Source organism: Loxodonta africana, chromosome 6 (genome assembly GCF_030014295.1).
Source record: "Loxodonta africana isolate mLoxAfr1 chromosome 6, mLoxAfr1.hap2, whole genome shotgun sequence".
Classification (NCBI taxonomy): domain Eukaryota; kingdom Metazoa; phylum Chordata; class Mammalia; order Proboscidea; family Elephantidae; genus Loxodonta; species Loxodonta africana.
In genome coordinates this window covers 67,121,451-67,143,253 of record NC_087347.1, presented here as the reverse complement: position 1 = coordinate 67,143,253, position 21,803 = coordinate 67,121,451, and the positions used below count along the sequence as shown (strand labels likewise).

At 36.9% G+C, this 21,803-nt stretch overlaps 1 protein-coding gene across 2 annotated transcripts in view; it reads right to left on the bottom strand.

Moving 5' to 3' along the window:
* ZNF385B (zinc finger protein 385B) overlaps positions 1-21,803 on the bottom strand; it is a 305,144-nt gene that overhangs the window by 81,495 nt on the left and 201,846 nt on the right. For both annotated transcript variants that reach the window (XM_023542798.2, XM_003406190.3), the window contains exon 2: positions 13,261-13,403. In XM_023542798.2, the coding sequence (XP_023398566.1) occupies positions 13,261-13,403 (143 nt within the window). The remainder of the gene's footprint in view (positions 1-13,260; positions 13,404-21,803) is intronic.

Below are 21,803 nucleotides of genomic sequence, written 5' to 3'. Positions count from 1 at the left end.
GTCACCCAGGCCTTGCTGTTCCATTTACAGATTACAGGCAGAGTAGATTTAACAAAATTCTTAAGGGCCCGAGGATTTTCAGAATGGTAAATGAGCAATGGCTTCAACTTAAAGCCACCAGCTGCATTAGCCTCTAACAGAGAAGTCAGCTTGTCCTTTGAAGCGTTGCAACCAGACATCGACTTCTTTTCTCTAGCTATGAAAGTCCTAGATGGCTTCTTCTTCCAATATAAGGCTGTTTCACCTATGCTTGAAATCTGTGTTTTGGTGTAGCCACTTTCATCAATTATCTTAGCTAGATCTTCTGGATAACTTGCTGCAGCTTCTACATCAGGACCTCCTGCTTCACCTTACACTTTTATGTTATGAAGATGGCTTCTTTCCTGAAACCTCATGAAGCAACCAAACTCTACCAGCTTCAAACATTTTTTCTGCAGGTTCCTCACTTCTCTCAGCCTTCATAGAACTGAAGAGACTTAGGGCCTTGCTCTGGATTAGGCTTTCGCTTAAGGGAGTGTCGTGGCTGTTTTGATCTTCTATCCAGACCACTAAACTTTCTCCATATCAGCAATAAGGCTGTTTCGCTTTCTTATCATTTGTGTGTTCACTGGAGTAGCCCTTATAATTTCCTTCAAGAACTCTTCCTTTGCATTCACAACTTGGCTACCTGTTTGGCAAAAGGAGCCTAGCTTTCGGCCTTTTTCAGTTTTGACATGCCTTCCTCACTAAGCTTAATCCTTTCTAGCTATTGATTTAAAGTGAGAGGTATGTAACTCTTTCCTTCCCTTGAACACTTACAGGCTATCGTAGGGTTATTAATTGGCTTAAAGTCAATATTGCCATGTCTCTGGAAATAGGGAGGCCCAAGGAGAATGAGAGGGAGGGGAGAACCTTGGTCCGTGGAGCAGTCAGAACACGTACAACATTTATAGATTAAGTTTGCTATCTTATATGGGCATGGTTGTGGAGACCCAGAATAATTATAATAGCAACATCAAAGATCACTAATTACAGATCACCATAACAGATATGATAATAACGAAAAAGTTTGAAATATTAGAAGAATTACCAAAATGTGGCACAGAGACAGGAAATGAGCACGTGCTGATGGAAAAATGATGTCAACTGACTTGCTTGAGACAGGGTTGTCACAAACCTTCAATTTGTAAAAAAGCTCAATATCTGTGAAGCGCAATAATGGGAAATGCAATAAAATGAGGTATGTCTGCATTACCTCATGCCAAAAGCTGCATCCTCCCAATCACGCAGAAGAAACAGTAAATCTACTATAAGCCTTATCTCGCTGTACAGCGGGCAAAAGAGACAAAGGCCATTCATAGTCACTTCCCCTGGCAGCAGCAGCCCCTGCAATGACCTCTCAGCACAGCAACATGGCACCAACAAACTTCCTTACAGTTTATGAAGTTACAGAAGTCCCTGCCCCAATACCAGAACATATTATAAGTGTTACAAAAGCACACCTATAAAACCCAGAAGCAGAAAATGTGAGTGGTAGTTATATACAACATATATAAGGAGCCCTGGTGGCCCAGTGGTTAAGAGCTCAGCTGCCAACCAAAAGGTCAGCAGCCACTCCTTGGAAAACCTTGGAAAACCTACGGGGCAGCTCTAATCTGTCCTGTAGGGTTGCTATGAGTCAGAATTCACCTGATGGCAACAAGTTTGGTTTTGTTTGTTTGCACCTGCAAGGGTTTAAAATGTGTCTGTTTTAAACTTTTTTTTTTTTAAACCTTCCTCCCAAGACCAGAGAAATCTAAAGACAGTTAAATTTTTATGTTGTTCCTAACAGCTATGGAGCTATGAATACCTTAGCTTGTATAATTTTTAAGGTTTTATTTAGGCTGATATTTGTATTCTGAGAAAAAATAGCTTTATACACACACATACACGCATATGTATATGTATGTATATAAGTTTAAACCTGTTGGCATCGAGTTGATTGCAACTCATAGAGACCCTATAGGACAGAGCAGAACTGCTGCCTGCATAGGGTTTCTAAGGAGCAGCCGGCAGATTTGAACTGTTGATCTTGGTTAGCAGCCAAGCTCTTAACCATTGCAGCATCAGGGCACATACCCTATATAATCCTTTAGGGTAGAATACACAACTGTTAATCCTTTTTTAGTAAACAGCAAACTTAGAGTTAGATGCCACGGCTCAAAACTCAAGTTAAGTGGGCCTTTCTCATATGATTGGTAATGTAAATTCAGAATAAAAATGGAGGTGGGTAAGGAAAAGGGAGATAAGTAACAGTCAAAAATTCACGGAATTTTTGGAATAAATTTCCATTATCAATACATGAAGGATAACTCAAGATATTAAATATTGTGACTGAGTTTAAAATATATATCTTTAAATTGCCATTTTAATTAGTGGCAGCTTGATAAATGAATAATGTGGAAATAATGGCTGTATGTTTGGAAGTCAACAGTATGTAAAATATCTAAGAGAGAAGTTCATGATCTTGTGTCTTGGGACTCAGTGACAACATACCATAGGCACACAATTCTCAAGGGCAAAATACTTTTGCATGTAGCCTTTAAAGTCTAAATATCCTTAAGACAAGCAGGGAAACAAGGAAGCAAACCAAACTACGTGTGGTTATTCCCAACTTCCACTCAATACCCTTTCTCCAGCCTGCTCCAAAATCAGCTACAATCCCTCTTCATTGCTTTCAGGGAGTCTGGTGATTCTGATTTTTAAGTATTTTCCACCACTGTCTTATTCAGCTAACATTAATTGAACACCTGCTAAATACCAGGCATGATCATTTCAGAACTAGAGTGTAAATTTCTTAAACTCAAGAACTAGGTCTTAGTTGTCTGTATCTCCCTGACATCTACCTTAATCAAGATTGCTGTTATGCACAAAGCCAGCCCCAGTGATAAATATAATTTGAATTGTTTAAGGCTGTTAGTCAGGAAGAAGAGATCAAAAGGTATAGAGATATGAATAAAAAGACCAGTGCTATTTATAATAATAGAGCTTTATGGTTTTAAGATGCTTTAATAAATATGACCTCATTTAATATTTGTATGCATTTTAAATTATCAAAAATAGAATGGTGATATTATATATTTAGGATTTTTTTACAGACTGGCACTATAAAATTCCAGAAATTTTCTAAATATTTAGTTAGACCTCATTTCTCCATAATTTAATAAACTCAAATTTTCATGATGTAATGATATGGACTAGGAAGGTATTATCATTCCCCCAGTTTAAAATGAGGAAAAGTGGGGCTAAGCGAGCTTCTCAAGAGTGCAGAAGATGAGTCCAGACTTGGATCTTTTGACTTGTAGTCCAATGCTCATTCCTTAAACAATAGAGTGTATTGCTCTCCCCTTTTCTCCTCTTTGCCCTGGTTCCTGCTTACTTGGTGGCATGAAGCAGGGTCAAGGGTAGTTGGAGGCTTACTATGGAATACATACAGAGGAGTTACTTTTCTGAGATCAGAGAGAACTGTCTAAGTGGCTTTCTGGAAGGAGGTGGGATATAACTGATTAGCTAAATAAATCAATGCCACCACCACCTCCTTTAGAAAGTAAGTGCTTCAAAAGTTGAAACTTCAGCATCTACCATGTGCTGTGACTATTAATAATCACTTCAGTACCTAATAGCTTCTGATCATTTTGGGGAGTGGAGATTTCTTAAGTTTCATTATATCACTAGAACAATGTACCATCTTGTTAGGCTTAGAGACATGTTTTTAATTGTTGGAGAATTTCTCTGCACCTCTAAATTATTTGTAACTCATAAACCCTTGAAAAAGATCAGGTATGTTTTCCATTGCATGGTTCAGATTTTTACTTGGTTCTAGAAACCGTGTTCACAATAAGAGAAAACAAGTATGAAACTGACGTGACAAAATCTATCTTCTAAATAGAATGTACTGCAGAGAGTTTTTCAGCCTGACTTTAGGAGCCACGAGGATTTATTGGGTACTTAAAAAATATGTCCCACATGAATAACCTGTGAGAAGTAGACACATTTAAATTCAGGTATGGTATGGTATGGTGGAGACCAACTTTTGCCTGTCTGACATTTAGATCTTTTTGTTTTCCCTTTTCAGTGGCAAAGGTGTCTACCTGAAGAAATGAGAAGACTGGTATCTCAGGCGGGGTTTACTAGAGAAGCAAAACCAGTAAAGAATATAAATAAATATAGAGAGGGATTTATATCAAGGAAACGGCTTATGCAATTGTAGAGGCTGGAACATCCCAAGTCTGTGGGCCAGGATAGGGGTTTCTCTAGATTCAAGTAGCCACAGGTGCTGGCAAACCCAAGATCGGCAGGTTGGAGAGCAGAGCTCCCACTCTCAGGCTGTGAAGATCAACGAATCCCAAGGTCTTCAGATAAACTGGTAGCTCAAGTCCCAAGGGCCAAAGGTCAGATGAACAGGAGGCAGCCGCAGGATCCAGAGAGAGCAAAAAAGCCAGAATGTCTGCTTATATTTGGATGCAGGCCACACCTTCACAGAAACTCCCTTTCAACTGACTGGCTACTCACAGCAGAATCAATCATGGGAGTGATCACATATAAACACTGAGAATCATGGCCCAGGCAAGTTGACACACAGTCTTTACCGTCACAACTGGGTTATATTCTTCAATGTTCTGATCTATAAAAAGGGTACAACAGTGACACATGTAGCCTATTTCATATGAGAGTATGTTAAAAGGTTTAATTTTAGACTGTCCTTAACATGTTTTCTTACTATCTGTATTGTTCATTTCTGAAGATTTAATTGGGAAACCTGAAGTGAAGCTTAGAGAAATATTACATTAAAAAAAATGCAATGACTTCAATTTTATTTTCCCAAGTTAGTTAATCAAGTTACCAAGTAAAATCTATGAAGTAAATTCCAGCATAGCTTCAGGTCTTTCAAAATTCTGTGTTTTAATATCATCTTTACTAAAATGGCATTTTCCACCTGGTTATTGTGATTATCACGATGGGCCTTTCTCTCTAGTCCTTTGCAGTTCATCAATGTTGACATCACAAAAGTTCTGAAACTCTTCTTTGGTGAGATACCAAGAAGCATCTGTTCCAGGTACTTGTTTGAAAACAAGGCATCATTTATATAGTTAATTTTTTTCATCTTATATCAAGCATTAGCACATAAATTGGAAGATAAGAAAACCTAAATTGAAAGCCAAATCTGTAAAAAAAAGCTTTTTTTTCCCAAGATTCCTACTGACCCCCAGAGTTGTTGAAACTTCACAGATTGCTAAACAGCACTCCAATTCATATTTAGTACCCTGAATGGCAACTGTAAAAGTTAAAGGACTAGAAGGAATGTCCCAAAGCATGGTACGTCCTCCCTTCCCCCAACAAGGGACTTAATTCTGAACCCCAGCATGCAGTGTGTGTGGATGGGGTGAAGGGTCTGTACTATTGGATGGGTTCCCAAGCATTTGATAAAGTCTTCTCAGGGAACACCACCATCAATTAGTGTTTATAGAGAAAACAATTCAGGAATACTTTTTCTAGGCTGGAGGGAATGTTTTGTACAATATTTTGTTACTTTTTTTAATCTTTATTTACCTCTCCTACATCACCACAGACACATAAAGGCTTGGTCACTGAAAGAAGCTAAGAACAGGTTGTTGTTGGTTTCTTCTTCTTTTTTAATTAACTGGTGATTTGTTAAGAATATTAGCTAAGAACAAGATAAAAATTTTAAAAAGAGGGCCTGACATAGACACTTTTTCCAAGTTGACTCTACTCTTAAAAAATGCTGCCCTGGGACAGTGCCAAGACTGAAGACCAGTCTTGCCAGAAAATCTGATGTACCCTCCAAGTACACATAATCCTTGAAACTCTAGCACTGAAGAAGAGGTTCCAGAGCCATGTGAGGTTGAGACTAGGATAATGAAAGGGACGTGCAAGAGGGCAGAACATGGGGTGACTACAGCTGCCTCTTTTCACAGGCTCCTGAAACCCTGTGTTCCCTTACCCTACATGGCCTGTTGAGGTCTTAAGATGACCTTTCTTGGCAGCTATTATCAACTGAACTGATTATTCAGTATGAGCAAAATCTTCTACTATGTTATGATGAATTATACAAGAGGAGAAAATAATTCCTATCAGATAGCGAGTAGCTTATCACTACGATCCTCCTTTAGTACAATGACTGGCACATATAGACATTCAGTAAGTGGTTGTTGAATGGATAACTTTTTCTAGATGCCCTGAGCTAATGATTTAATTAAGGAGAGAGAACAAATATGACCGTACATTGTGCAAAAAAACATACTGTCATGGATTGAATTATGTCCCCCAAAAAATGTGTGTATCAACTTAGGCCATGTGTGGTTGTCCTCCATTTTGTGATTGTAATTTTACGTTGAGAGGATTAGGGTGGGATTGTAACACCACTGTTACTCAGGTCACCTCCCTGATCCAAAGTAAAGAGGATTTCCCTGGGGTGTGGCCTGTACCACCTTTTATCCCTCAAGAGATAAAAGGAAAGGGAAGCAAGCAGAGAGCTGGGGACCTCCTACCACCAAGAAAGCAGCACCAAGAGCAGACTGCGTCCTTTGGACCCAGTGTCCCTGTGCCTGAGAAGCTCCTCGACCACGGGAAGAATGAGGACAAGGACCTTCTTCCAAAGCCGAGAGAGAGAAAGCCTTGCCCTGGAGCTGACACCTTGAATTTGGACTTTTAGTCTACTTTACCATGAGGAAATAAATTCCTCTTTGTTAAAGCCATCCACTTGTGGTATTTCTATTATGTCAAACTAGATGACTGAGACACATAGATATATAGATAATGCATACCATACCATATAAATACTTTCTATATAGTCTAACTGCACTGGGTTTTTTATAGTCTAAAGTTCAAGAGTGAGTTGAGAAAAGGAAGATTTGAACACCAAGTCTTCATTAGCTTAATCTTGAGGCTTCTAAGTAAAGGTAAAGGATGTCAGTTAAATTTACAAAGGACATGTTTGTGGTTTGAAGAGAAGAGGTGGACAACAGTACAGATGGCCACTGTGTGTTTTTTTCTCCCAGTGGCCATGTTTACGTAATTTTTCTCTCTATCATATTTAATAGGGATACAGAATTTCCTAGGCAAAAATCTATGCTTATATATTTGTACAAAATCCTCATTGGTTCTATACCACATGTCAAAGATTTCTTATAACCATATTTTTCTAATGATCTGGGGGAGTGTTGCTGTTGACATATCTAAACCCAGTAACAAATCTCATCCTTTCCCCTCCTCAACTGAATTTGAGTAGCCATGGAAAATTTCACATTGGCATTTTTTTAATATTATACACTTCTTTATGACATATAAAATAATATGACCATTCAGTGTATTTTAAAGCACGTAACAACAACAACAACAAAAAATTCAACCACATTCCTTTTTCATTTGACTGGGATAAGTGTGCCATTTCAAGCAGAATTGGCTGGATATATTAACATCCTAAGAAATACGGAACATACAACTTTTTAATGACAGCGAAACACTATTAAGAGTAAAAAAGAAGATTTGAAAGGTAAAAATTCAAATTTGGGTTGTATTCTCACAAGTATTCTAAAAATGTATACTACTTAAAGAAAAATACTAAAAGAAAAATATGTTTTCAAATATTTTTTTAAAAAAGGACTTCAGTAGATTGATAAAGGTATTAAAGGCAAGTGAACATAATGAAATGTTCTGGCTTACTTTAGGTGTCCTTGTGATACCACCTCATGAGAAACATGACATGAATTAACAACAAAGAAATCGTGATTTTGACGACCACTAAGTGAATGCTGTGATGCGTATCTTTTTATTGCATATAACTTAGCATAAAACAGGCACCTATTCTATTCTGGAATTTCTGTTTTTTGGACCTGTTTGATAAACATATTATTTCTACTATAAGAAAGAAAAAATTCAAATATTCATTGATATTGCCAAACTATAAATGACTCAGAATCTCAAAGGGTCTAAAATGATAAAATAGATGGTAAACATGTAGATCATTTCATAGCTTGTCATGGATGATCCAAGGGATCATAGAATGATTTGGGACTTGAGACTTTAGAAATGCCTTCTATTCTGTTCCACATATTTGTTCATGCGTCAGGAAAAAAGAATTTCCAGATAGGTAGTAAAAATCAGATGATTTTTCATATACATAAGATTGGTGAGCCTCTTGCAAGAAAGTAGCAGTGACCTCCAATGTGCTCATGCTTTCCTGGAGCAGTTGCAAAAACATGGCAGAACTTACGAAGACATTTCAAATAAATAGGCACGTAATACACTTGTCAATCGGCAAAGAAACTGACAGGTGACAGGTCCTGCGGCTGCTCTTGGGTCTAGCTATAGCTCTGGAGACTCACAGACTCATCTGTGGATGTACACAATACGTAATTGTTAAAAAAAAAAACAAAAACCTTTACCTACTAGTTCACAAACACATCACATAAGCTGGCATGCGTGTGGGCGTGTTTTCTAAATGGATTTATCTTATCATGTTAAGTTGATATTATCCATCTTGGTAAGTATGCAATTTACCTCAATTCTAAAAAAGTCTCTTCTTAAGCAGAATAAAACGCAAAGTATCATCCCAGATGTTTCTGAACAAAGATAAAAATTGGATTAACAGTTAAGGAAGCTGATTCTAACATACATATTTTGGCAGCTCCCAAAACATTGTGCACAATAATTAAAGGATGACCATACAGCATTTGGCAAACAAAGGAAAGCGAATAACAAAATAATGAAAATAGCTCTACTCAGATACAAAAATATCACTTTTCTGGCCTTTCTTGACAACTATATTCAAAGTTTGGTAACAATTAGTTTTCACTTTGCCTATGTTTCTTGGTTTTTATTATTATGCCTGTTTCAAGTCTATTTATTCTGTCTCTTGGGCACAAATATATATTTTATTTCCTTTGCTTATCCCGTTCTCCAAACTCAGTACTATTTTGTGCACACAGTATATTTTCAGTAACTAAAAATCTTGATTTTTAACTAAATGCTCTTAAGACAAGGAATTTAGTAGATACTTGCCAGAGTCTCCATACCAACCACACAGATAACGCTGGAAACTAGAGCTGGAGAAAAGCTAATAACTAGCTATTGTCTTTAGATTAAAAAGAAAGAGAACCGTTCTTAGGGAAATAAAAATAAAAGCCTGGACTTATCATCTGGTACTCAGAAGAGGCTCAAAAATAGTGGTATTCCCTTTGCTAGATGAGGGAAGCGTGAACATCGAAAACTGAGGGACTGGAGTTCTTTCCTCTCTTCCTTTCTTCTAAGAGTTGTATTGAGCACCTGCGCCAGACACCAAGCATACAAAGACAAATAAGATATAGTCCCTGTCCTCAGGATCTGTAACTCTAGTGAAGAAGACAGATATTCAGTTAATTAGACTATGGTGTGACAGTTGCTAAGATAGAGGTAATCTGGGGGTACTTTGGAAACACAGATAATACACACTTAAATCAGCCTTGAAGAGTCACAGATGACTTCACCTGAAGGAGGTGATATCTAAGTTGAGCCCTGACTGACATATAGTTGAAGGCGGGGTAGCAGCGATGGAAGTGGGGAGCCAGGCAGACTTTAGAAATAAAGGCTGGGTCTTTAAAATTTTATGTTCGGGTTTGCAGTTTTTAACTGTAAGTGACTCAGAAAACCTCCCTCCCAAATTATAACTGCTGAACACAGAGATAACGTCATCATTCTCTAGTTGTGCTTCCTTGACATATAAAATGAAAAACCAAACCCACTGCCTTCGAGTCGATTCCGACTCATATCGACCCTATAGGACAGGGTAGAACTGCTCCATAGAGTTTCCAAGGAGCGCCTGGCAGATTAGAACTGCTGACCTTTTGGTTAGCAGCCATAGCACTTAACCACTATGCCATCCTTGACATATAAAAAAAAAAAAATTATCAAGGATCCAAACTCCGTTTTTCCCATCACATCTCTTCCTAACTCTACTTGGGCAATGTCTCAAATTATTTGCTTATTCTTCATTTAAACACTGACAGAGATTTTGTCAGTTGTGGAATTTATGGCAAGACAGCCGCTAAATGAAAGCTGTGATGCGTATCTCTTCATTGCACGTAACTTAGCACAGAACAGTCGTGTATTCTATTTTAGAATACTACAGAATCCCATTTCATTCTTGTTATGCTTCTCATGTAACATTATTATACTCCACTATAAAAAAAAGGAAACCATTTTCATATTTTTAAAATCCCACTAAAAATAGCAAAATTTCAAACTTTAAAAACTTCCAATTAGAGCCTTAGAGCACAATGTTTTCATTCTTCTAATAATAATTGTGAGATTAAAATAGACTTCTTATATTTACTAACATTAGTCTTGGTTAAAAATAAAGTGATAACGGTGGCATTCATCTTGGTTTCCAAAGACCAAGTAGCTCACTGAGTAGAATATACTTTTAAGATTTGCCAACCAGAAATTATAGCTGTTTTAAAAAATATATTCTGCTTTATAGATGTTGTTTGTAGGGGTCTGTTTTATACATTCAAAAACTTCCTTCCTGTTTCTATTAAATGATTCCTCTGAGAACTGTCCATCATGCTTCCAGAAAAGAGCACAAAAGATTTCTAATTGAGCTTCGTTTACACTGAATGAGGTGGGAGGTGGCATGGGCCAAGACAGCCAAGGATGTGGAAGAGCCAGGGCAGGAGTTTTGAATTTAGAAGGTTCTAATTCAAGTCTCAGTTCTTCTTTACTAATTTTTCTCCCCTAGACAATAGGGATAACAATCATAGCCTACTAAAATGTTCTGAGGTCTGAGTCCTTTGAAGGATGTAAAACATTACATGTATGCAATAATGCACTATAATTATTAGAAGCAATGTATGGTAATAATGTTTTCCTAGGAAAACCTGGACAGTGGCTTTTATGAAATTGCCCTAGGAGATCTATTGGGTGAGTTGGATGCTTGAGTAGAAGAGCCTATAACAAAAGGATTAGAGTAATTGAAACTGCAACTCACAGTGAAAAACCATAAGTAGGCCACTCATCCTATATATTCATCACTTTACAAAATAATAGATAATAAAGGGCCCCTCTTGAAATGACTTAATTCTTAATATATTACCAGAAGGGCTCTCTTTCTAGCAAATACCCTGGACGTAATATAGACAGCATAAAATAAATACCTCATGTAATTCTTTGCTACATTCTTCACATCAATCAAGCAGTATTTTCATTTGAAAGTTAAGTTTATTTTCTTCCAAAAAAGAAAAAAAAAGAACTTCCATTACTAGTATTATACTTTGAGTTTTCTCAAATATATCATAAGTTTAATTGTTATGCATAACAAACAAAAAAGGCGTATTAGTGTATCTGTAAGCTCTGCACAATTGTGATAAGCTATTAGGAAAACCATATTTTTACCATAAAAATTATGAAAGTGTTGTTTTCACTTTTCACAGCCCTTAAAATCAGAGAATCATATGTAGATATTTTGACAACTGAAAAAGTGAGTTACAGAATAGTGGTAGTCATGTGACTGCAGCTGTGAAAACATAACTGTGATTGGCTACCTATTAAGTATGAACATAGAAAAATTCTAGAAGGGGGCTGGAAGGATACATAACAGCTGCTGACAGCGCTTGCCTCTAGGGAAGGAAGTAAGGGTGTGTGCAGGGCCAGGGATGTTGACTTTCTCATTCTGCCTTGAATGCTAATATTTTATTTGAATCTTTGGAAGGAGTACCCATGTATTACTTGTGTTTTTAAAAAAAACAATAAAGAAAAAATACACAGAGGTGACCACAATAGGAGTCAGTTATGTCTACCACACCACCAGTGCTGCTTCCTGACAGTGACTGGACTTCTGTAGTGGCCACAAATGCCATCTTCCAAATGTACATAAATCAAAATAATAACACCTAGTAAACATTCTAAGAAGTATAACTTAATTCAGTTATGGTCGAATACACCACACATGTTTCAAGAGAGGACACAACAGGCTTGCTTGAGTTCAAGCTCACTGAAATGGCACAATGTGGTGGTTTGAGAAGGTCACTCCTGGTGGAGTAATGTGACCAGGGCAGGCATGATTTATCTTACTGAGCCACTCCATTGCACTAAAAACGATGCTCACATTTTTAACCCTCCTTCCTTTTTTAACTGTTTGACTTGTCTCTGAAAAAGCAAAGACAAAAACATTCAACTGTGTACTCGCTAAGTCAAGGCCAGTGCTCTTTAAAAAGGTGGCTGATCCATTACCCCTTCATTACCTTACAACACTAAGCCACGACAGAAGGCCTGTCAGCAGATTTTATTTACAACCCTTGAGGAAAAATCCTCTTGCTGTTTTCACTTTATACAAAAGATGTTTGCAAAAGGAAACATTTGGCAGTACTTCAGATGCTCGCTGCTTGGTAGTGTTGATAATGCAATTCTTTTTTTGATTACGGCAGCATCTATCATGCTGTATCATTCACGTATCACATTATGCCCAAATGGACTGTATTTATTGACTGAACAGACATAATTTATGCAATTGCTGGAACTATTTAACCTTTTCCTTTACTATATAAGCTTAGAATCTGGCTACAGACTGATTTTATGTTGAATTCTATTGTTGAAAGACGGCCACGCTCCACTTGGCAAACCTACAAAATGTCCTTCATTCAAATGAAAGAAGGTCGTTTGATCTGAATGAAGGAGATTCGCAATTGTAGGCAATTCATTAATATTTATCATGTGTTTTAAAGGGGATATCTAAGTATCATGCAACAACTAATACATAGATTTAAAATGAGTGTTTTCTTTTTGCTAATAGAGTCAGATTCACATGATCTACAAAAGGCCTCCAAATAAAAATGCTGTTTGTATAAGACTCACATTTTATCTGAAATAGTTCCCATGTAAAAATGCACCCAGGGAGATAAACCTATGGGCATTTTTTTTTTTCTTTCTAGTAGGGAAAAATCAATGTGGCTCGATACCCCTAAATTGTGCTCTTCAGCATGGAAACAGCATCGCAGAAATTATATAGGTTCTCAAGCTACTAAAAAGTCTATCAAAATCACACAGAGCAACAGGTGAAAAGTCCTTTGAGGAAATAATTAACCCCCATGGGTGAAGCATCATTTTCTGTTAGAGAGCTGAGCTGTATAACCAATATATGGTCTCAAATCACACACTCGGGAAACAGGCTACATCTATTGCCTATATGGAACTGTAATGAAAGAAAGAGATTGAGGAGGGCACAAGTAAAATTAAAATGCATTTACTCACTGTGTTAAAATTTGGAAAGAGCCCAACAGCTGAACTACTGTCCACTGGGAAAGACATAAATGGTTTGATATCCAGCGAAGGCTGCATCATCAAGGTAGGTGTGCGCACAAGAGCAGGAAGGGTAGTAGTGTGGCATGTACTGCCTGCCAAGAACAAAACAAAAATGAATTCAATATCTTGTTCACACCCATCTCCTTCCCAAACCTATGGTGCCAAAACAAGACCGCTGAGCTGCAACCTGCAAGCAAGAGAGTTACACAGGAAGTAAGCAAATGGCGCAGCAGGAGTAAATACAATTAAAAAGGATCTTCCACCTCATTGTCTAAGACAGCCATGCAGAATGTTTCCCTATGGCAAGGGTCAGGGCTACACAGGCTGCAGAGACACAAAGTGCATAGGTCCTGTGGTAGGTGGGGCACTCTGAGGACATCCTGTTGTCTGACCCGTTGCCTATGACCAACCAAAAACGCAGGAGAGTAAAAGGGAGCAGACTCTAGAAGCCAGATGCTCCTTCCCATTCAGTTACTGAATGGCTAGTAGGCATGTTTTATGCAAATCAGAGATAAGTATAGGGTTTTTACATGGGAAAAAAAAAACCTTGGATTCTTATAGTTACTGTTCTGCTCACAAGAAAGATATGACTCAAACAATTTATTTTCTGCAAAAACAAACTGAAAGTTGCCCTTAGTTTGAGGGAAGTAGGTAGTCTAGACATTAGATAGTTACAAAATGTAAAAGGGATGATTACAGCCTGGCTGGGGGAGGGTACTGGGAGATCAGGAAAGGTTGAGGTAGGAACTCAAATTTTTGTCTTCCACTTTTATTGCTAACAAACTTCGTATTATTAGAGGAAACTATTCCTTTTAACAGCTACATGAGCTGTCACCTCTTTTAGTTATTTGGTTTAACCCACGAGGAGGAATTTTAAAACACTCCAGTAACATTCTGTTTTAACCCACAGCCTCTGGGAGAGAGGTTCTGGCCTGTCTGTTTTTTTTTTTTTTGAACTATAACAGCTTTATTGAGATATAATTCACACATCACACAATTCACCTATTTAAAGTGTACAAGTCACTGGTTTTTAGTACATCCAAAGAGTTGTGCAACCATCACCACAATCGATTTTAGAACATTTCACCATCCCTCAAAGAAACCCTGCACCTAGTAGCAGTCATTCTCCATTTCCTCCTAACCTCCCTAGTCTCCGGCAAACACTAAACTACTTTCCGTCTGTATGGATTTGGCTATTCTGGACATGTCATTTAAATGGAATCATACAGTATGTGGAGTCTGGCTTCTTTCACTCAGCATAATGCTTGTGAGGTTCACCAGTGCTGTGTGTGTATCCGTACTCATTCCTTTTGACTGCTGAATGATATTCTGTAATATGGATATACCACAGTGTTTTAATCCATCAGTTGATGGGCATTTGAATTGTTTCCACTTTTTGGCTATTATTAATAATGCTGGCATGACTATTCAAGTGCAAGTTTTTGTGTGAACATGTTTTTAGTTCTCTTGGGTATACACCTACGAGAGGAATTGTTAGGTTACTTGGTAACCCTATGGTTTAATCTTATTGAGGAAGTGCCAGGCTGTTTTCCAAAGCAGCTGAACCGTTTTAAGTTAATATCCATAGCGTATGAAAATTTAAATTTTCCTGGTATGACTGTATAGGGTCGCACAATAATTATATGCCTAAATCTTCTACTGACTTCAAGGAGAATTGAGCAGTATGGGAAAATGCTTCAGCTATTAAAAGTTCCACCAATCTTCATACACAGTATCCCAGAATCATTTAAATTTCTATTTCAATTATATATATATATATATAGTTGTTATTATTGTTGTGTGCCATTCAGTCGATTTTGACTCATAGCGACCCTATAGGACAAAGTAGAACTGCCCCACAGAGTTTCCAAGGAGCCACTGGTAGATTTGAACTGCTGAGCTTTTGGTTAGCAGCCTGAGCTCTTAACCACTTTACCACCACCAGGGCTCCATATATAGATAGATAGACAGAGAGATAGGGAGATAGATACACACACACACATATATATACATACACATACCTAAAAAAAATTTATATATATGTATATATATATGCATATACATATATATAATTTTTGTGTGTGTGTGTGGTAATGAATTTCTTTAATAAGCCCTGCATAGTATTGCAAGTCTTTTCAGAGGATTATGGGCAATAGTGTTTAATGGACTGTCATACCTCATTTACATTGATCCTAAAAACAGAAAAAGAGAGAAGGACGCCTGAAACATTTATCTGTAATGACGAATCTTTAGGTCAGCTGCATCCATTAGGGATTATAGAGCAAGACTCAGCAAAAACTGAACTGACCAAAAGTATAGATCAAAGGGTCTATAGGGTCACTAGGAGTTGAAATTGATTCACTGGCAATGGGCAAATAGATCAGAGTAATGATTTTTTTTCCTGATGCCAAAGTCAACACTCTGATCTCAGTCTGGCATTCACATAACTACCTTGTATTTAATTACACATTACTCTCCTAAATAGGTAACATGACACCCATTGCTCACTTCAGTGCCCATAGATCAAAGATGATGTATTGTTTCAATACGTCAAATATTTGCAAGGCATTTATTAAAAATATTCATTTTTAAAGCTTTGCTTTAAAAATCTTAGCTAAATTGGAAAACAGAGGTATTTTTATATTATACCAACTGCCTTTTGTAATTTATTATTACAATTATTAAAGTCTAAAACATAAACAGTAAGTATAAAGAATCATTCTACCGGAAACTGCCTGATGGACACATTTATAATTACTTTGCTATTGTGGGTCTCCCAAAGGGAAGCAAAGCTCTTACTCTAAGCCCACAATGGTGGCTCTGATAACACTGTGTAATACATGGTCCCTGAGGGCCTGACAACAGTCACTTTGTACAAACAAACTCAAATCAAATAGAATGTAACGTGGAACTTGACAAACAGATTGCTCCATCAACAAAGGTCAGAACGCACAATGATTCCCCCTTACCCAATCAAATCTCTATGCTAATAAAGACAAGGCCTGAGAACTACTTAGCTGCCACCATTCATTAGCATAAAAACTTAGCAGCTGTTTCCCATTCCATTAGCATTTTAATGACAGACAATTTGCCACGTTAAACACAGATTGTTTTAAAGTACTGGTAGATCTTCTGAAAAAATATAAGCTATTCCTTCATCAATTCCCTCACCTCAACCTTACTGTTTTCAGTTTTAAAACCTGCATTTTAATATTGATTTACCAACACTGCTTGCTTCAAAGGAGGCATTTAGAAATGAAAAATTGGGATAAAGTCCATTTTTTTATACAGGTTAGTTTGTGCTTTGATCCTTCAGGGACCTTATTCCACATTTTGTTGCTGCTGCTGCTGTTGTCTGCCCTTTATTCTATTCTGGCTCATAAAAAACCCAACCCAGTGCCGTCGAGTCGGTTCCGACTCATAGCAACCCTATAAGGCAGAGTAGAGCTGCTTCATATGGTTTTCCCCTCACCTCAGGATGCCATAAAGTCAATAGGTGACACAAGCAGGAGCTTGGCCAAGTGCATTGCATCTTGCAGGGAAACGCATAATTTCTCCAAAATTCAAGGATTTGTTGAGGAAAAAGACAGCTGAAAATATAACGAGCAGGTATTTGAATGTAAAGGGAGGTATAATACATCTTTTACACTGCTGTTCTCATGGGACAGAGCCTACATTTGTCTTCTGTATAAAGTATTTGGCAATTTTATGGACGATACCTCCTGCATGTAGTTCTGTTTCAGACCATAGGATATAATCTGCTATATATTTATCATAATGAATCAAGTCATAATAGAGTTCCACCTCATACAACAATAAGGCGTTTCATACCATCTAATTTATATACATTTATCAAACTCCCTGTACTAAAATTAAATATATATACACAAGAATGCACACCCAAATGATCTAACAGTTACCCTTCTCACTGTGGAAATTCTACCTATCCATATACTCTCCTATAAGAAAGTAATCTTTTCCCACAAATTTTATTTTGATGATAAAGAGCAAGCTATATTCATCTACAGCTATAAAATTAATATGTGAAAGACTACTCACCACTGTAATTATAAAGAAAACTGTGATTTCAGCCAGCTGTCTCTGTTAACATAAGTCTCTTATTATGTCAATGGATTATGTCATAATCCATCACAATAAAACCTCATTTGAGGGCCAGGTGACACTTGAAATTATTGCCTTAGTCTTTGACCTTTAGAAATATGATCTTGAAGATTTAGGTTATGGGTTTGAGGCTTCCTAGTGGCTCTTCTTTATGTGCTAAAACAGAAACAGACAAAACACTTCATTCTTATAGGGGAGGTTACACCAAAATCACAGAAAATCTGTGTGGAGAAGCATTTGTAGAATGAGGTTAAATCTATATGTACTCTATATCCTGCAGAAGTAGTTTTTCCCCTGCTGTTATTTCGTATGTCCCTTGCAGTAAGTGCTGAAATAAAGCAACATAAAAATCTATCATGGGCAAGAATAGTTGTACAACTTGAAAAATGTAATCAATGTCACTGAATTGTACAGGTAGAAATTGTTGAATCGCTATAGGTTGACTTGTGTACATTTTTACCATAATTTTAAAAAAGAAAAATCTATCATGGTGAGGCAATGTCAATTATAAACCAAAACCAAACCAAACCTGTTGCCACTGAGTTGGTTCCAACTCACAGCAACCCTATAGGACAGAGTAGAATTGCTCCCTAGGGTTTCCAAGGCTATAATCTTTGCAGGAACAGATTGCCACATCTTTTTCCTGTAGAGTGGGTGGTGGGTTCACACCACTGACCTTTCAGTTAGCAGCCAAGAGCTTAACCACTGTGCACCAGAGCTCTTTAAATGTCAATTACAGAACTCCCAAAATTTCTTTAAAGAAATAAAATGAACAATAGCATTTCAGATTTTCTGCTAAACTCAGTATTCTCTTTTTACTGCTTTCCCAACTTTGTTGGTCCTTGTCCTGTGTATCTTTTCCTCTTTCCAGGGCAATCAGAAGCTGAGCATCACCTCTGCCCCTTCTCTAGCTAATCATAACCATCTTCATCAGTCTGCCATGTGAGGAAAACAAATTTCCCAAGAGACAATCAATCTTGGCCACTAGGAGGTGGCTATGAGAATAGATGATGTCACTGAATAAAGGTTTTGCTTCTGAAAAGGCCACACAATAATATTGGCAGAGGTAACATTTTTATTGCTCATACTATGCTCCAACCACTACCCTAAGCACATTACCTATGTATGTACATATATATGTACACATATACACATGGTTATAAATAAGTATGTACACATACATAAAAATAAATAATATAACCTGATAAACAAGGTACTATTATTATTAGCTTCATTTTACTGATGGGAACGTAAATCACAGAGAGGTTAAGCACCTTGCCCAACTTCATACAGCTTGTACATGGAGGAGCCAGGATTCAAACCCAGGCTATTTGACAGCTAAATTCTGCTCTTAACTACAATGCTATGTCCACCAAACTGTATAGGTGGAAAACAGTTCAGCTATATAGACACATTCTCTAGCTGTAGATAGGAATGTTTCATTATCAAACTATAAGATTTAAAATGTTGAACCTTCTAAAAACCTATTACTGAAGAGTCGATTCTGACTAATAGCAACCCTATATATAGGACAGCAGAACTGCCCCATGAGGTTTCCAAGGCTGTAAATCTTTAGGGAAGCAGACTGCCACCTCTTTCTCCCATGGAATGGCTGGTGGTTTTGAACCACAGACCTTTTGTTAGCAGCTGAATGCTTAACCCTCGCACCACGAGGGCTCCTCTTTGAAACTTCTAGCAGGAATAATTTGTATCTGGGGATCAGTTGAAAATTGCATTTGACATTAATATAGTGTCCGATACTAAAATATGTAAGATTTTTTAAAATGCTTTGTAAGACCTGTTTCTATATTTATCTAAAAATAATCTCTAAATAATATAATTATTTAATTTAATAAATACAGGGCATAACAGCTACAGGGATTACAAACTGATAGAATTTATTTTACTTTTTAAGAGAAGATACAAATAATTGCTACTACTTTTTTTTTTTTTTTTTTACTGCTTAGTGAGATTCTAGTCTGTGCCAGATACTGTATTAAGTGATCTGTGTATCTTATAACACAACTCTATGAGATTTGCATCATTTTCCTCATTTTACAGATGAGAAAACTGAGGCTTAGAGAGATTAAGGTCACTCAGCCTGTGGTAGGGCCTGGGTCCAAATTCCTGTTTGTCTGACTCTAAAGCCCATGCCATCATCCCACAGAGCAGGTTATGTGTAAAGTTGTCACATGAAAAAGATTCTGTCATCAAATACATTTAGAAAAGGCTGGCTTCAACGAAGTTTAATAGGGTTCTTTTCTACAAGACATCTCAGAGCTTTTAATATACTATAAGGCAATGTGAACGTCTACGTAGATATAATTTCTCTTCCCAATTTTTTGAACATGGAGTCAATACTTTTTTTTCATAGAGAATCTAGGATGGCCAGAACTCTGTAGCATGCCCTTTCGGCAATACTGTTCTACATACATAGTGGCTAGAAGCACCAACTCAGAAGACGGGCAGCTGATAACTCCCTGGTTCATCACTTTCTTGTTGTGCAATTTTAGACAAGTGATTTTACTTCTTTATGCCTTTATTTTATTTTCTGTAAAATGGGAGAAATATGAATACCTACATATAAGACTGTTACGAGAACTAATTGAGATTTTTCTGTGCAAGTGCTTAACCCTGTGCCTGACACATAGTAAGTGTTCAATAAAATTCAATTACTGTGGTTACTAACAACTCCTGCTTTTCTCACACTATACCATATCCCTGGAGAGTTAAACATATTAATAGTTAATCATACTAGTAAATAGTTAAACATATTAATACTTATCATAAAAGGCAGGGTATGTTAAGGGCCATAAAAGAGGTATCAACAAAATGTCAAGGAGGTTCAAGAAAGAAAAATTACGTTTGGTTAGGATTGGGATTCATAAATGCTTTTACAGAGGAGCTCTCTCTTGAAATAAGCCTTGAAGAATGGTTAGTGTTCTGAGAGGTGAAGATGGGAAAATGGCATGCTGGGTGGAGGGAACTACATAAGCAAAAAGCTAGAGGAGATGGAATGCGTCAAAACTCAAAATGTTTTTTAGGTACTCAAGCTATTCTCAGGGTTTCCTGATTAGAAATATTAGTCAATTGGTCACTCCTAGATCACCTGCTTCAAACACAGAATTTAAATGTGAAAGGTAAAACAACAAAGAGAAAAACATAGGACATCTTCGTGGCCTTGGAGTAGGCAATGATTTCTTCAGCAGGAAACAGAAGATACTAATCATAAAAGAAAATAATTGATGAATATACTAAGAATAAGAAAATAGGCATAAGATGCCATTAAGGAAATGAAAAGGCAACCCACTAAGTGGGAGACAATATTCACAATACATATGTTTTGACAAAGAACTTGAATCCAGAATAAAAGACTCGTACAAGTCAAAAGAAGAAGACACACGATGCAATGAAAACAAATTTGGACACTTCACAAAAGAGAATATATAAATGGCCAATAAACATACCAAAAAAAAAAAATGCTTAACTGCATTACTCATCAGGGATATACAAATTAGAACCACACTCACCAGAGAGGCTAAAATGAAGAAAGATGGACATTATCAAGTGTTGGCAACTCTTAGACTAAAGTGTAAATTGATATTACTACTTTGAAAAACTCTTTGTTCACATCTACTAAAGCTGAATATATGACCCAACAACTCTACTTCTTTATGTATATCTAACAGAAATGATATGTTCCAGAATTTTCATATCAATAGTATTTATAATAGCCCCAAACTGGAAAGTACCCAATTACCCATCAAAAATTGTGGTATCTTCACACAACAAAACATTCACACAATAGAATACAGCAATGAAAATGAATGATATATAATTACATGCAACAACAAGTAGACCTTGCAAATATAATGTCGAGCAAAGGAACTAGAATAAAGGAATACGTACTCTATGATGCCATTTATATAATACAAAACCAGGTAAAGTTAATCCACACTGTTGGGGTAGTGGCTATCCATGCAGTGGGGTACAGTGGGGTAGAGGGTGGAATGACTGGAAAGGAGTATGAGAGGGACTTCTAGGATGCTGGAAATGTTCTCTTTTTTTTTTTATCTGGTTGACAACTGCACAGGTATGTTCAGTTGGTGAAGTTCATTCAACTGTACACTAAGGTGTATTCTTCTGTATAGTATACTTCAACACGAATCTTTGACAATATGTTCCGTGCTATTAATTTTAGTAAAATTTCATTAAAAATACAGAAAAAATTCCCCAATAACATCTTCAAATACTGTCAAGTTTCTATTTTTTTTTTTAAGTTTCTATATTTTTAAGATGAATGTAATGTTTTTGTGAGTAAGTTTTTCTACCGGCAGCTTGGTTTTGCTCAAAATGATTTGTGAGCAAAT